The sequence below is a fragment of the Sciurus carolinensis genome, chromosome 16 (genome assembly GCF_902686445.1).
Source record: "Sciurus carolinensis chromosome 16, mSciCar1.2, whole genome shotgun sequence".
NCBI lineage: Eukaryota > Metazoa > Chordata > Mammalia > Rodentia > Sciuridae > Sciurus > Sciurus carolinensis.
In genome coordinates, this window is record NC_062228.1 from 347,410 (window position 1) to 362,558 (window position 15,149).

General features: G+C 57.2%; 2 protein-coding genes across 5 annotated transcripts; one reads left to right on the top strand and one right to left on the bottom strand.

Annotated features, from left to right (window-relative positions):
- The first annotated feature begins 1,014 nt into the window (after window positions 1–1,014).
- Spata2l (spermatogenesis associated 2 like) lies at window positions 1,015–6,699 on the top strand. 2 transcript variants are annotated; one of them, XM_047529868.1, is made up of 3 exons: window positions 1,015–1,396; window positions 1,650–1,953; window positions 3,431–6,699. In XM_047529868.1, exons 2-3 carry the CDS (start codon window positions 1,651–1,653, stop codon window positions 4,409–4,411), a joined length of 1,284 nt encoding a protein of 427 aa, XP_047385824.1. In that variant the 5' UTR covers window positions 1,015–1,396; window position 1,650; the 3' UTR covers window positions 4,412–6,699. The 2 variants fall into 2 exon arrangements, with proteins under 2 accessions (XP_047385824.1, XP_047385826.1); XM_047529870.1 differs by having other exon boundaries at window positions 1,222–1,320; window positions 3,431–6,697.
- On the bottom strand, window positions 5,323–12,550 carry Cdk10 (cyclin dependent kinase 10). 3 transcript variants are annotated; one of them, XM_047529871.1, is made up of 13 exons: window positions 12,319–12,540; window positions 10,404–10,476; window positions 9,711–9,782; window positions 9,032–9,134; window positions 8,840–8,921; window positions 8,464–8,531; window positions 8,025–8,077; window positions 7,831–7,900; window positions 7,172–7,231; window positions 6,856–6,979; window positions 6,645–6,784; window positions 6,184–6,236; window positions 5,324–6,005 (listed from the first exon to the last, which is right to left on the bottom strand). In XM_047529871.1, the coding sequence occupies exons 1-13, from the start codon at window positions 12,403–12,405 to the stop codon at window positions 5,908–5,910; spliced, it is 1,083 nt and encodes a 360-aa protein (XP_047385827.1). In that variant the 5' UTR covers window positions 12,406–12,540; the 3' UTR covers window positions 5,324–5,907. The 3 variants fall into 3 exon arrangements, with proteins under 3 accessions (XP_047385828.1, XP_047385827.1, XP_047385829.1); XM_047529873.1 differs by lacking the exon at window positions 10,404–10,476 and having other exon boundaries at window positions 5,325–6,005; window positions 12,319–12,460; XM_047529872.1 differs by lacking the exons at window positions 7,831–7,900; window positions 8,025–8,077 and having other exon boundaries at window positions 5,323–6,005; window positions 12,319–12,550.
- Window positions 12,551–15,149: the final 2,599 nt, after the last annotated feature.

Below are 15,149 nucleotides of genomic sequence, written 5' to 3' on the forward strand. Positions count from 1 at the left end.
TTTTGGAATTAAGGTGTGTGTGCCACTGTGCCTTGCTGAGCATGGCATTTTGATGATCTGGCCTCTGAAGTCCCAGTGCCACAGGCCCCAAACACACCCTGGTTCAAGAGGAAGGAAGCTAGGAGATAGAGGAATCAATTCCAGGTTCACTCCATCTTCTCTGACAGGAAGAAAAAAATGAAGACCGGCAGGCATACGAAGTCAGCTCCCCTTAGGGTTGGTGTGACCCCTGGGGTGCCTAAAAAACCAAGTCAAGAATTCCCAGTTTAGTAGCAGTCAGCAAAATGCCTCAGGGAGATCTGCTTACTTGGTTACAATGTTTTAAAAATCTCTTTAGAAACATCTAAAAATATTCTGGTGAAAATTCTAAGAGGAGGCAGATACCTTTTCCCAGGCAGGTCCCTTCTGGGACACATTTGGGCCTTGATTTTGGTGGCCTGCGGAGGAAAGGAGCAGAAGCTGCCCAAGAGGTGGATCTAAGAGAATACCCTGCTCACCTTCGGTGGGGAGCCTCAAGCTTTAACTTCCTCCACGCCGCCCACCTCAGGGGACTACGAGGAAGGCGACTTGAGTCCGGGCTGGAGCACAGGAAACCAGAGGAAGGGAAGGCAAACGTCCCTGAGAGTGTGGCCCAGACTACGCCTGGTGGATGTGCGGCCGGCCAGCTCTGCAGCTGAAGTCAGGCTGGCTGAGAGAGGGACGCCTGCCTCTCGCCTAGAAGATGCCCAGACGATGCTCTCGAGGGCCAGGGATTGGGAGGTAGGGAGCAGCGAGCAGAGTCAGTGGGTGCAGGCCAAGCCTGAGGTTGCTGCTTTAACCAGCTTATAAATACCTGTCCCTAATCCCACCCCGAGCGCCGCCGGCCCGGCCCCGCCCCGCCGGGGGTCCCGCCCTCCAGGGACTCGGCCAATGGCCGCCAGGAGAGGGGCCACCTGCTTCCGCGAGATCCGGGCGCTTCGGAGGGTCGGCTCGGGAAGTCGTGTGGTTGGATGAGCGAGAGGGCGCGGCCGCCCGGTGGGAGGGCTGCGGGACACAACTTCGCCGGACGCTCACGGAGCGCGGCGGGCGGGCCTGGGGGCGGGCCCGGCGCAGGTGCGCGGCGGGGCGGGGTGTCGCTCTCGGCTCCGCCCACGCCGGCGGGGCGGGGTGTCGCTCTCGGCTCCGCCCACGCCGGCGGGGCGGGGTGCCGCTCCGCTCCGCCCCCGCCCCGCCCCCGCCGTCACAGCCCGGGTCGGGGCGGCGTCGACACCCGCGGAAGCGCGCGGCTGTGGGAAGGCTCACCCGAGCGGCGGCGGCTCGCGGACGGCTGGGGACCGCCAGGTATCGCTGTCGCCCGTGGGGTCCACAACACCATCTGGTGGGCGAGGGACGCCAGGGAAGGGCTGCCGTCCACGCGGTATGCGCACGGCGAGCAGGGATGGACTCTCGGGGTCCGGAGAGGCTGTAGACACTGGAGGCCGTCCGCGGGTGCTGCGCGGGGGAGCGCCCAGCTGGTCGGGCGGAGGTCTGCAGGTGTGGGAGCTGTGTGGGCAGCAGGGGCGTTCATCTGGCGGGAAGCTGTAGACGAAGCCCGGCCCCATGGCGAGGTCAGGGACTCCGGGTCGGGAGGGAGGAATCTCCAGTTCCTGACGCCCCGCCCCGCTCGCCAGGATGGGCAGCAGCTCGCTGTCGGAGGACTACCGCCTGTGCCTGGAGCGCGAGCTGCGGCGGGGCCGCGCGGGCGTGTGCGGGGACCCTTCGCTGCGCGCGGTGCTCTGGCAGATCCTGGTGGAGGACTTCGACCTGCATGGGGCGCTTCAGGACGACGCGCTGGCGCTGCTCACCGACGGCCTGTGGGGCCGCGCCGACCTGGCGCCCGCGCTCCGCGGCCTTGCCCGGGCCTTCGAGCTGCTGGAGCTGGCAGCCGTGCACCTGTACCTGCTGCCCTGGAGAAAGGAGTTCACCACCATCAAGGTAGGGCGCCGGACGCCGCCGGTGGCAGAGCCTCAGCTCCGCTGCCCGCCTAGGCTTCTGGGGCTGGTTACCGTCGGGTCGGGAGTGCGCCTCCTCTCGGGGTTTCAGGAGTCCTCAGCGCTCGGAGCGCTAAGAGGTCGTGGGCGTATTGAGGTCCCCATGGTCACTCTCAGTGTTGAGAACAAGGGTGGGCACAGGACATGCTTGGGTGCCTATCTGCCGGGCCCCGCGGCCCTAGTTGCCGTGGAAATCCTAGGACAGGCATACAGGGGGACTTTAAAGCCCATAGGCATCATGACTCCTCCGGTTGATCTGATCTGTAAAGGAGGACGCTGAGGCAGAGGGAAAACCGTAGAGAGGGGGATGGCACGGACCTGGTTCCCAGCCCGAGCCGGGCTCGGAGGCCAAGTCCAGTGCTGGTCTGGCTCCCAGAGGAGCTGCCCTGAGCTGGAGGGGGCAGGGCCGCCGGATGCTCCCAGCTAATTGGGAGGAGTGGGAGGGTGGTAACGTCAGTGCTCACGTGGGCGAGGTACGCCCCCGCCGGTTGCCTAGCAGCGGGCAGCCCCTTTGGAGGAGCTCGGGAGCCGGCAGCTCCACTGGGACACCTGCTGGTCCGAGGTTGTTGAACTTAGATTCAGCCCTTCAGACTAGCAGAAGAGGGCCGGGCAGCCCCACTGAGGGACAAAAGCAGAATGGACAGGCTTGCCCTTGAGGTGCTCACAAGCGCAGGGGGAGGCTAGGAAGGAGCAGAGCTGGCTTGTGATTTGGTTCTGCCTCCTGACTGGGTGGCTTTGGACAAGTTACCTAATCCCTCCAAGCCCATTTCATCTGAGAAAGGAACACAATAGTCAAGCCCATCTGGCTTACAGAAGAGGAAGTGCTACTGCTGGTGCTCAGTACCTGGGAGGTGTGTTCCTCCAAATGCTGTAAGCAGAGAAATGCTCCGGAGAGCCCTGAAATTTCAGAACTTACTTAGGAGAGGCTCAAGGCCATGGGCCTGATGATCCTTTTCGTTCTTCCAACTTTGTAACATACAGCTTTGTAGTCTAGAAAGCCATTTCAGGGCACTCACCCACTGGCAGGAGAGGACTAGGGTGTAACTCTGGTAGAGCACTTGCCTTGCATTGGAGAAGCCCTGCATTGCAACAAAACTGAACCACCTCTGGAGTGCTTTGAGAACTTTCATCCATGTGGGAGAACACTACACAGCAGGAAAAGCCACAAAGCCTCTTTCCCTGGGCCCTGGTAAGGAAAGGTCTCCAGCACTGTTGTGAAGAAGTAGAAAGCAGGAGAGTGCTTAAGAGGCCACCTGTTAAGGGAAACAGACTAGAGTAGAAAGTCCAGGGTAAGAGGAGGTGGAGTCCGAGTGGAACTGCGCTCTAGGCAGGGCTCTGACATCTGGGCCCGCCCCAGACAGGTGAGAGCAGTCCTGGGGCCTGGCTGGCGGAGGGCAGCTGACCAGGCCCCTCCCTTGCAGACCTTCTCGGGGGGCTACGTGCACGTGCTGAAGGGCGTGCTCTCCGAGGAGCTCCTCATCCAGAGCTTCCAGAAGATGGGCTACGTGCGCAGGGACAGCCACCGCCTGATGGTGACCGCCCTGCCTCCTGCCTGCCAACTGGTGCAGGTGGCCCTGGGCTGCTTCGCCCTTCGGCTGGAGTGTGAGATCCTAGGCGAGGTGCTGACCCAGCTGGGCACCAGTGTGCTGCCAGCAGAAGAGCTGCTGAGGGCCCGGCGGGCCAGTGGGGACGTAGCCTCCTGTGTGGCTTGGTTGCAGCAGCGGCTGGCCCAGGACGAGGAGCCACCACCTCTGCCTCCCCGGGGCACCTCTGCTGCGTATAGGGCCCCACTGGACCTGTACCGGGACCTGCAGGAGGACGAGGGCTCAGAGGAGGCCAGCCTCTACGGGGAGCCCTCACCAGGTGCAGACTCGCCCCCTGTGGAACTGGCCTACAGGCCACCGCTCTGGGAGCAGAGTGCCAAACTGTGGGGTACTGCGGGTGGGGCCTGGGAGCCTCCTGCAGAGGAGCTGCCTGGGGCCAGCAGCCCACCCTATGGGGCCCTGGAGGAGGAGCTGGAGCCTGAGCCCTCTGCCTTCTCCTTCTTCTCACTGCATGGTGAGCTGACTCGGCCTGGGGACTTGGCTGCTCCTGAAGGCCCTGGGAGTCCAGGGCGGGCCAGCCCCAGGCGTGTGCGGGCAGAGGGGGTGTCAGCCTCAGCCTATGGGCCTGTCCCTGAGCCCCTGGGCTACCAGGCACACAGCTGTCTAGCCCCTGGTGCCCTGCCTACCCTTTGCTGTGACACTTGCCACCAATTACATGCTGCCCACTGCACTGCCCTATCAGCCTGCCGCCCCAGTCACTCACTACGGGCACTGCTCAGCGATGCCCAGAGGCGCCTGTGGCTGCAGCGTGCACAGGTGGACACCCTGCTCTATAGCAGCCCTGGGGCCCACCCTTAACCCCACTGGCCCAGCTCGAGGGTTTTCAGAGGTTTCCATGGTGCTGCTCTCGAGGAGGGGCCAAAGCCACTGACTCCTGGCCTTCCTATCCCTGGAGGAGTCCAGGGAGGTGGGGGTAGAGCCTTCCATGGAAAGCTCCTGCCTGGGACCAGTGTCAGGCCTGAGGCCTAGCTAGTAGTAAGCCTTGAGCTGGACTGACATACCTGCCAATGTGTCCCTGTCCTCCAAGCCCAGACCCATGCCCAGTGTGGTGAGTGAAGGGTCCCTGTCAACAGTGCCCAAACCCATCCCCTTTAAAAGCCCCTCACCTGCTGGCTGGCCCACAGCTCCTGGCCCATTCCCTGCAGCCTGTGGTTCAGGACAGCAGGTTGCCCACCCTCCATGTGGCTTCCTCAGGGTCTGCAAGGGACACCGTGAAGGTCCCCAGATGCACTTGAGTCAGTCTGGGAAGCAGCCAGGTGCATGTCACCCTGGCTGTGGGGCCTTGGCCTGCCCATGGGGTCACAGCCAGGAGGTGCTGCTGGTGGAACCCAGGCAGCTATGCCACTTCCACCCTGTGGAGAATGCAAGTCTCAGCAACCAGCACCCCTGCTGCCTCCCAGCAGAAGAGGGGGCAAGTCCTGCAGGCTGACCATCAGACTGCTATGTCCACGGTGGCTCTGTGCAGCTGTTGCAGATGCCAGAGGAGAAATCACAGCCTGCTTTCCCTGGGGGCAACCTCAGGCTCCTTAGACCAGGGTCCCCAGGACTGCCAGTCCACCCAGGGATGGGGAAGTGCAGCCTGCCCTGGCCCACCTTCAGGGGACAGGTCAGCAACCTCTGTATCCCCATCCCACCCTTCCTCCCCAGTGCACTCAGAGGACACTGTCCATGTCACGCAAATAAGAACCCCACAGTGCATTAAACAATGGTGAAACCAGGTGTGTTAGAAAAGTTTTTCTCTTTACTCTTAGGATGGGAGCCAACTGCTTCTCTCCTTGGGAGTTTCAAGGGTACCCCTTCTCATGGCCCCCACCTTACACCTGGCCCCTCCTTCCCAGCCTTGCCAAGGGTCACCACAGCCTCTCTGAGCCCCGGGCAGCCCCTGTGACCAAGAGGCAACAGCATAGCAGTCTTCAGGGGCCAGCACCCAACCCCAGTTCCAAGACCCCACTAATTTGTACCAGCTGAGATTTCAGCACCAGTGTGTCCTCCTCAGGAGTTTCTGCCAGAGAAGACCCTGTGCAGCCACCAGGTGTTGCCTCAATAGCCCAGCCCACCTGGGTTCACAATTTGGAGCCCCCGCCCCTACAGCACCCCATGTCCATACCCTGTCTGGTTCTGGGCACAGAGAAACAGCAGGTGGAGTCAACTGCAGCAACAGGATGGTCGAGGGTAGGCGTGGGGCCAAGCCGTATCCCCTGACTTCCCAGGAGGCACAGCCTGGTTTGTAGGGCATTCCCAGTTCGTGGCTGGCCTGGTCATTTGGCGCGGGCACGCGTGCATGTGGGCTGACCTCAGGGCTTGCACCGCTTGCTCTGGCCCTCAGCAGTGGCCGGGGCAGTTCGCTTATTACGGTGGTGGGGGAAGGTGGGCATGAGCTCCGGCTCGCAGGCTACAGAGAGGAGCAGTTCAGTGCTGGGCCACAGGGAGCGTGGCTTCCCAGCAGAGCAGGTCCTCACCTACCCAGGGGTGTCTACATCCTGCCTGCCTGGGGGTCCACCCACCATGAAAAAGGGCCACTAGGCAAGCAAGCCCCCAGAGAAGAGAGCTCCAGGGGTCTAGGAACTTACGTAGGGGTTTCTCCTTGAAGTAGGAGCTCTCCAGGCAGTCTCCTGCAGTTGCCCTGCAGAAAAGCAGCCCATTAATGGGATGCTGGCCTCAAAAAAGGTCTGTTTCCCTCACACCCCAGCTCAAATCAGCAGACCCTGTTTCAAACTTCTAATAGCAGGGCTGATGGTAAAGAGGCCCAGAAACCAAGAGGAATCTCAGAGTTAGTTTACAACCAGGGGAAGCAGAAACAACCCAACCTGGGCATCTTGGCAGCAATGCCGCCTACGTTAAGAGAACTTCAAGGGCTCTGCGAGCTGGGGTGGGGTAGAGCACTTGCCCAACCTGCACAAGGCTCCAGGTTCAGACCCAGCACCATGAGAACAAATAAATGATGTGGGTTTGAGGCCTTCCACCTTTGTAGAGATCAGGGTCTTCCCATCCCAAAGAGCTGACTCAGTACTGCCCACAGGCGGGATCTGACCTTTTCTTGGGGTCATACATGAAGAGGAAATTCAGTAGGCGTAGTCCAGCCTCAGAGAGCCAGGGGAACTTGTGCTTGAGGTTGTTGTATGGCTGTTTCCTCAGGCTGTACTGGCCAACCAGGGGCAGCTTGGAGAAGCCCTGTAGGAGGCAGGGCTTGAGCCACAGAGGGACTGGGCACAGGGGGAGCAGGGCACTGCCAGGTTACCCACCGGCCAGATGTTCTCGCTGGGAGTCCCCAGCAGCTGCACAATCAGGTCGATCTGGTGAATCTCAGAGGTACCTGGGAGAAGGGGCTTGTGGGCCAGTAGCTCAGCCAAGACGCAGCCCACCGCCCTGCAGGGGAGAGAAGCCATGGACCTGAGTGCTGTGCCACCAGACACATGAGGAGGGCACAGGAGGAGGGCACGGCAAGGGCAGGCTGCTCCTGAGGGCCTCTCTGCAGCTGCGCTCTCATGCTTCCTTCAGACCCACGGGACCCAGCCCCACGCCTGCCCTGCCCAGGTGTGCTCCACCGGCCACTCTCACCACATGTCGATGCTGGTGGTCTGGGTGGTGGTTCCCAGCAGCAGCTCCGGAGCTCGGTACCTGCACAGAAAGGCACTGCAGCTCGCTCTGGCCGTGCCCTCTCCTCTAGCCTGGGCCAAGCCTCCCAGAGGGTCCACATAGCCTGAGCAATAGGACCACTACTGCCGGTCCAACTGCCCTCCACTCTAGGCCTGAAAACTGGGCGCCCCAGTGGTTGCAGCTGTTAATGGAGAGCCACCGCATGAACGTCCCACACACTGAGAGAACCACCAGGACTCAGCACAGGCCTGCAGCCACCAGCCCACTTCAGTGGGGTTGAGTGCACACTGCAGAGGCGCCACATAGGCGCCCTGGTCCAGGTCTGAGACTCCATGGTCTCCCTTGCCACAGGCTGTTTGCATGTTAACAGTGTGACTGCAAAGAGCTCTGTAGACCACCCAACTCCCAAGGTGCTTCAGAGCTCTGAAGACACACACAACCTCAGGAGAGTGGTGCCTCATCTGGACAAGGCAGGCTCCTTAAGGCCACTAAGCCAAGCTGTCACCCTTTGCAAGATCAACCCTGGCTGTCCTGGGAAGCTGTCCTAGGCCCAGCCTTTATGAGTCTCCTAGACTCTCAGCTCATCTATACTGGTACACCCATCCCCAGGAGGGACTCACCAGAGGGTGACCACTTTGGGGGTCATTGGCTTCACTGGGACACCATAGGCCCGGGCCAGGCCAAAATCCGCTGCAGCAGAGGCAGGGGGAGGAGAAGTTCTTCAGGGTGCTTGCAAGGACCGACACCCTCACTACTAAAGGTATGCCCACAGAAAGCCACCTCCACACACACGGGGCCAGCACCCTGCACCCACCTGTCTTCACACAGCCCTTGTCGGTCATAAGCAAGTTGGACACCTTCAGGTCCCTGAGACAGAACATCAGTGTCCCCAGGAAGCAAGCTCCATGGGCAGACTCACTAGTCTTGACATCACAGCCGGTCTTACACTGTCCCCACCCACTTTGAGCCTTTCAAAAGCAAGGGGCGCAATGGCAAGGACAGGAGCAGCCAGGGTGCAGGAGCTCCAACTGTTGAGGTAAGGCCGGCCTCCTGCTCTAGGCCATGCAGGCCGCCCCCCACTCCCTGCTCCCAGCAGTTCCTGGCAGGAGAGACTTCCCCCAAGCACCTGGAGAACTTCTGTACATCTGCTGCTGGGGGGTACTTTGAATGACTGCAGTGGGGGAGGTTAGGACCACCCTGCCCAGTGTAAGAATGGCAACTGCCCCAACCTCCTCTGGGCTACCTCAGTTCACCTGTGAATGATGAAGTTCCTGTGCAGGTACTGGAGGCCACGGAGCACCTGTAGCACAATGCACTTGACCTGCATAGAGGCCCAGGTGAGGGTCAGGGCAATCCGATGGCGGAGGCTCTATGTTCCATATCCCTACTGGTGGCCAGCTGGTCATCACACAGCTTCAGGAACCTAGCAGCTGCTCTGTCCAGCCTGACCAGGAAGGTGCAGTTGCCACCTCTCTCCCAAGTGGCTGATGTGTGGCTTCTTGCACTCCGCCACATGCCCCACAGGCAGTAACTCCACCTCATTCAAAAGGGCTGAGACACCTACCCCCCAGACAGCCACGTCTGGTACAGTGTGCACTGACCAGGGCTTGTGATGTGCCCCTCACATACCTGGGCTTCAGAGAAGGGTGTCGGCATATTCTCCAGGAGGCTGGCCAGATCCTGCTCACAGTAACCCATCACTAGGAAAATGCTGGAAGAAAAACAGAGGAAGACACATGCCCTCTCCCGTCTTCTCCCTGCTGGGCAGAGGCCCTCTGCTGCTGCAGAAGGCGGCATAGGAGAACAGGGCCCACACAGCACCTCTCCAGATGGTTCCCGACGACCACCTCCTTGAGCTCCACAACGTTTGGGTGGCGAAGGCGCAGGAGCAGCGTGATCTCCCGCAGGCTGCTGATGGGGATGCCTGTAACGGAGATGGGCTCAGTGAGCCCCTGCCCTGCTCTGGAACACCCACTGAAAGACTACCACTGTCCCCAGCTCAGGGAGACACGGCCATCCCAACACCACAAATTTTTTTTTTAGTTGTAAATGGACACAACACCTTTATTTTATTTATTTATATGTGGTGCCAAGAATCGAACCCAGTGCCTCACACACTTGGCAAGCGCTCCACCACTGAACCCCAGCCCCAGCCCTGAACACCACTCTTAACCATCACCCATCAATAAAATCAGCAACTCTGTGCTAACTGCTCTGTGTGAGGGCATCCATGGTGGATCCAAGGCAGGTGCTGGGGCTCAGTGGGAGTGCCAGGTTGATGTGGAGACAAAAGTGAGGTGAATCACCAGACTGGAGGGAGAAGAGGGGCAGAAGAGAATCCAGATGCTTCCAGGCAGTGGGGACAGACTGCACAGACTTAGCCTGGAGGTGACAGGCTGAGCCAGCCCCTAACCATCCTGCAGAGTGCCCAGAGGGTTCAGTTCTACCCTTTCCTGCTTTGAGGTCCTAGCTGCAGTGGTCTACCTCTCTCCCCACTCACCATCCTTCTCCTTGTCCATCCGCACCTTCTTCAGGGCAACAATCTCATCTGTCTGTGTGTCCCGGGCCCGATCTGGAATGGAAATCCCATCACAAGCCCCCCTGTGCCAGGCAGAACCCCTCCTGAGCTCCTCCAGGTTCCTTTCCTATTCTCTGGGAACCTAGCGCCTACTAGTGCTCAGTCCTCACTCTGTGCAAGCAATACCCCTATCCAAAAGAGGAGCTCTTTGGGTGCTCCCTCATTGGAGCTGGGTGGGAATGCCCAGTTTTACTCTCCAAAACTTGACCTTCAGTGCCTCAAGCTCTCTGTGCATTCTCCTCTTGGTCAGCGTGTTAGCCCATGGCTTCACATTTGCTTCTAACTCGTTCTAACGGCAAAGAAGTTGCTCTATCTGGACAGCTCCTTGAAAATGTTCCAAACACTCAGCAGAAGTCTCACACCAATGGAGCCAGTACGAACTCCAACTGCTTTTGGAAAGTCTACCTTTCATTGATCTAAGAACTATCTCTGTTACATGGTTATATGTTTGGGTTACTGATATTGGACCCTGAAACAGGTTTGCCCAGACATGGTGTAAAGTTTGTGGCAACTGCACCAGGAGTTACAGGTCCTGAACAGGCTTTCGCCAGCCCAACACAGCTGCCAAGTGCAACACAGTCTGCACTCAGCAGTCACCCTATGGTGGCCACTCACACACAATGCCATAGGTGCCCTCGCCAATGCGGTTCAGCTTCTCAAATTCCTTCACGCTTCGGCATCGTCCCAACTGAAAGAGAGAGGTGCTGCCAGTACAACAACTGAGAACAGGCGTTTCTCACCTGCCTGGCCCTGAGAAGCCTGCCTATGTCCTGCTCACCACAGAAAAGCAGCCACACACTTGGGCTTCTCTTTTGAGAAAGGGGGAGGATGATACTGGGCCCACTTTGAATGAAATACAAAGGTGGCCTAGCCATTCCCTCTCAATCCCATTGTCTACATGCCTGCTGTCTGCAGCAGTCACCCACTGTGCACACAGGCACCACTGTGGCAGAGAATACTACCTCCACCATCCAGTCACTGTGATGTGTTTCTGTGTTAAGAAACTTGGCTCAGGCTGGGTGCAGTGGTGCACCTGTAATTCAGCCACTCAGGAGGCTGAGGCAGGAGAATCCCAAGTTCCAGGCCAGCCTCACAATTTAGTGAGACCCTGTCTCGAAATAAAAACTAAAAAGGATGGAGGATGTAGCTCAGTGGTAGAACACCCCCAACCCCCCCCCCCCCCAAAAAAAAAGAAAGAAAAGAAAAACTGCTCATTGGCAGCTGGCCTTGGGATATGAGCAGAAGTGCCACGTGTGACCTCCAGGTCAAAGGAAGTTGGCTACCCCTCACTCCCCTCCAGGGAGGCTAGCATACGGATGAGAAATGGGGAGCTACAGGCGTAAGAGGGCTGGCATGTAGCTCAGCAGTGGAGTACTCGCCTAGTTCACTCAAGGCCCACCTTTTGGAAAACAGCTACCTCTCTAGAATGTTAGTGAAGACAGGAAATAAAGCTCTGTCCACTTGGAGAGCCTGCACCCTGACAACCCTCCATGATGTGGTGCCTCTGGAGGACTGAATGAGCACTTTTCCTGGACCTAAGCAGTATCTGCAGCAGCGTTCGGATTCTAACTGCTCCACCTGCTTTCCCTTCTCTTGACCCCCTAGTCTTGTTACTCTGACATGGGCCTGGCTCCCTCCAGGATCCTCGCCAGGCATCCCTTCTCACATCCTACTCTCCTGGTGCTCCCTACCCACACTGATTCTCCAGGGCCTTGTCCTTGCCTCCTGAGTCTGGCATGCCACCCCTTCTCATCTTCATGTCCAATCTGGTCACACTTCCTGGTCCAAAAGAAATGCCAGTTCTGCCAATTTCTTCCTGACCCCAGCTGAACAGCAACTCTTCTCTAAAACCCAAGATACTTCCAGTCTCAGGCGCTGCTCATTAATGCCCTCAGCCTTGTCCTCCCCGTTGAGGGCAATTCCCCCCTTACTGCTTTAGCCATAGCGTCCAGCACGGTGTTCTGGACTCTGCAAGCTGCTGGGGCACATCTGAACGCTGTGCGACCCCAGCAGAAACCAAGTGTGGTTCTGCTGCCACTGGGTCACAATCTCCTTATGTTTTTTTTTTTTTTTTTTTTTTTGGTCCCGGGGATTGACCCCAGGGGCGCTTAACCACTGTCCCCAGCCCGTTTTTTATATTTTATTAGAGACAGGGTCTCGCTGAGTTGCTTAAGGCCTCGCTGAATTGCTGAGGCTGGCTATGAACTCGCGATCCTCCTGCCTCGGCCTTCCGAGGCGCTGGGGTTACAGGCGTGCCCGACCACGCCTGGCTCTTGATTCCCATAAGCTGAAACTCAACCCCGCCGTTTCCAACCTTTCCTTACACCTATGTCCACCTTGCTAAAAACCACTCGGCACCTTCACCACCAAAGGGGTCCGCGGGAGCCTGGCGGGCCTCGAGTGCGCCAGGCTCAAGCGGAGGGCACCGCTGCGCCCGTGCTCGCCCGGCTCCCGCTGCGGCCGCAGAGCCCGCCCGGCCCGCCCGGTCCGCCCGTCGCGCCCCGTCGCGCCCCGTCGCGCCCCGCCGCACCCTGTGCTCCGCGGGCACCGTGAAGAAGCCTTCCTTTCGGATACACTTGAGACGGATGTGCTCCGACTCGGCGTCGGCCTCCGCCATGCCGAGGGCCGGCCGCCGCTTTCCGAGCGCGCAGGCGCGCGATCTGCTTCCGGGTTGTGATACTGGTGGCAACGGTTACCAAGGGAACCGCGGGAGGACCTGCCAAGTCCCCGCTGCGGAGCTTCTGCCCGGGCCTTGATCCCGGGCGGCAGCCTTCCACCCGCCTCTGAGTGCCTCCTCTGTGCTAAGCACGTGGGGTTGGCGGGACACCCCAGAGCTGGTGGAAGTCCTGTGCTGGACACAGGCGGAAGGTGGCAGGTGGGAGGGCTCCTTGAGATGACATTCGAGCTTAGCATTCCTAAGCAGGTACTCCACCATCAAACACCTCCCTCCTCTTTGGAAGAGCAGAGCCCTGGAGTGGATGCAGGCAGGCCCAGGGACGTCTGCCTGCCAGTCTCCGGCCCAGCCCTGCAAAGTGGAAGAAGGAAGCGAGGTGGGAAGTTTACAAAGTGCCCTTGACGGGAGGCTTAGCATCAGGGCTGCGAGTCTTCTAATCTGGCTCCATTGAAATCCAGTTGAGGTAGCAGGCCTGAAACTACCGCCCGCAGTCAGTCCTAGAGGAGGCTCAAATTGGTTTTGTCCAAATAGAAGAAAATGTCTCCCCTCCCCACTTCTGATGTTTCTTTCACATCTTGTAGCTTCAGAGATGTTTAAATGACAAGTAGCGGTTCTAGCAGATAGACCACAGTTCCAGTGCTTTAAACTCTTCTGTGATGCCACTGAGCAACAAGAGGTAGCCCAAGAGTAGCCTCCCCAGGAGTTCAGTCCTGCGTGACAGCAACTCACCCCATCTCTAGGGACAGGCTGGAGCCTTGGGCAGGAGGGGGCACCATCATTCGGAAGGAAGTAAGGGATTGATTGCCCAGCACAGGACTTCTACCAGCTGTACATCGGGACTTGTCTTCCTTCAACCTGTATGTGCCAAATACAGAGGTGGTAAAAAGATCCTGTTCTCCCACTCCACTCTTACATTTCTCTTTGCAGGTCGGGAAGAGCTGCTTGGCTCTGGAATCAGCTGGGAGAGAAGCTGGGAGGGAAACGTACTGACTGGGGAATGCTCAGGAGGCCCAAGTGGTCCCAGGGAACTGCACTCAGCTGTGTGTGGCATGCAATGCAACATAAAATGTCATTTGCCACCAATCCCTTGTGGTTGGCTTGTCTGAGGTTGCAAAACTGGGTTGTTCCTGCTCCCAGGCGCCCTGAGCACAGTCCCATCTAGGCTCCAGTCACTTAGGTCAGTGCAAAGCAGGACTTCAGTGGCAAATCTCAGACATCTAAAAACAGACTTCTGCCAGACTGCTTTCTCCTTAGTAGTTTAAAACACAATCACACAAGTCTTTAAACAATGCCATTTCTTTCTTTTCTTTCTAACTAAGGATTGAACTGAGGGGCTTGTGCATGCTTTGCAAGTGCACTACCACTGAGCTACATCCCCAATTCCCAGTCATCCTCCTCCTCCTTTTATTTTATTTTGAGACAGGGTCTTTCTAAAAAAATGTTATTGTATTTTTATACCTTTACTTATTTTTTATGTGGTGCTGAGGATCAAACCCAGTGCCTGACACGTGCTAGGCAAGGGGTCCACCACTGAGTTACAACCAGAGTCCCTGAAACAGGGTCTTGCTAAGTTGCCCAGACTGACCTCAAACTTGTGATCTTCCTGTCTCAGGCTCCCAAGTTGCAAGGATTACAGATATGTACCACCATGACCAGCTTAAAATCATCTTTATGCTATACTTTGACTTTGAAAATTTATCTGCTCATTACTTAAGTGGTATGTGTGTATACATATGTGTGTACTAAATAGGCCTACATGTATATTTTGATAAGGTGCAAGATAGGGTTGTATGTACGTACGTACTAGGTAGAACTTATGTACATATTAGATAGGTTTGCATATGTGTATGTAGTAGGTAGGTCTGCATGTATGTGTGAAATAAAGATGTATATGAATGTATGCATGTATTAGGCCCACATGTACATGTACATACTACATAGACAAGGTTGTATTATGTACATAATAGAGAGGTTTTATGGACACAGGCATAAGGTGGCAGTTGGGAGGGCTCCTTGAAATGGCATTCGAGCTTAGCATTCCTGAGTGGGTACTCCACCATCAAACACCTCCTTTCACTTAGGAAGAGCAGAGCTCTGCAGTGAAGGCCCAGGGACGTCTGCCTGCCAATCTCCAGCCCAGTCTATAAGGCTGTGTGTTTGTATGTCTGTATATTTACTAGATAGGACTTGTATGTACAGGATGGAAATCCATACATGTATGTGTGTGTGTGTGTGTGTGTGTATATATATATATATATATATAATCCATACATGTATGTGTGTGTGTGTGTGTGTGTGTGTGTGTGTGTGTATATATATTTATATTTGAAGCTGCTGGAGCCAGGCTTGGTAGCTCATGCCTGTAATTTCAGCAACTCAGGAGGCTGAAGTAAGAGGATTGAAAGTTTGAGGCCAGCCTCAGGAACTCAGTGAGACCCTGACTCAAAATAGAAAATAAATTACAAAAAAGAAAGGTGGGGGGGGAAGGTCAGTATGTGTGACAGGCAATGGGCCCTCTTGTCTCAATACCTGAGAAGATTGTGGTCATGTCCTAGTGGACATGCCACTGTCCCCTGGTTCTGGTTTGCCCTCTGAGGTCAGCCAATCTAGAAACTAACAAAACTAACACACTGTTACAAAATTCATGAGATCAGACAGGTCAGAACACTGTCAAGCAACAATCTGAC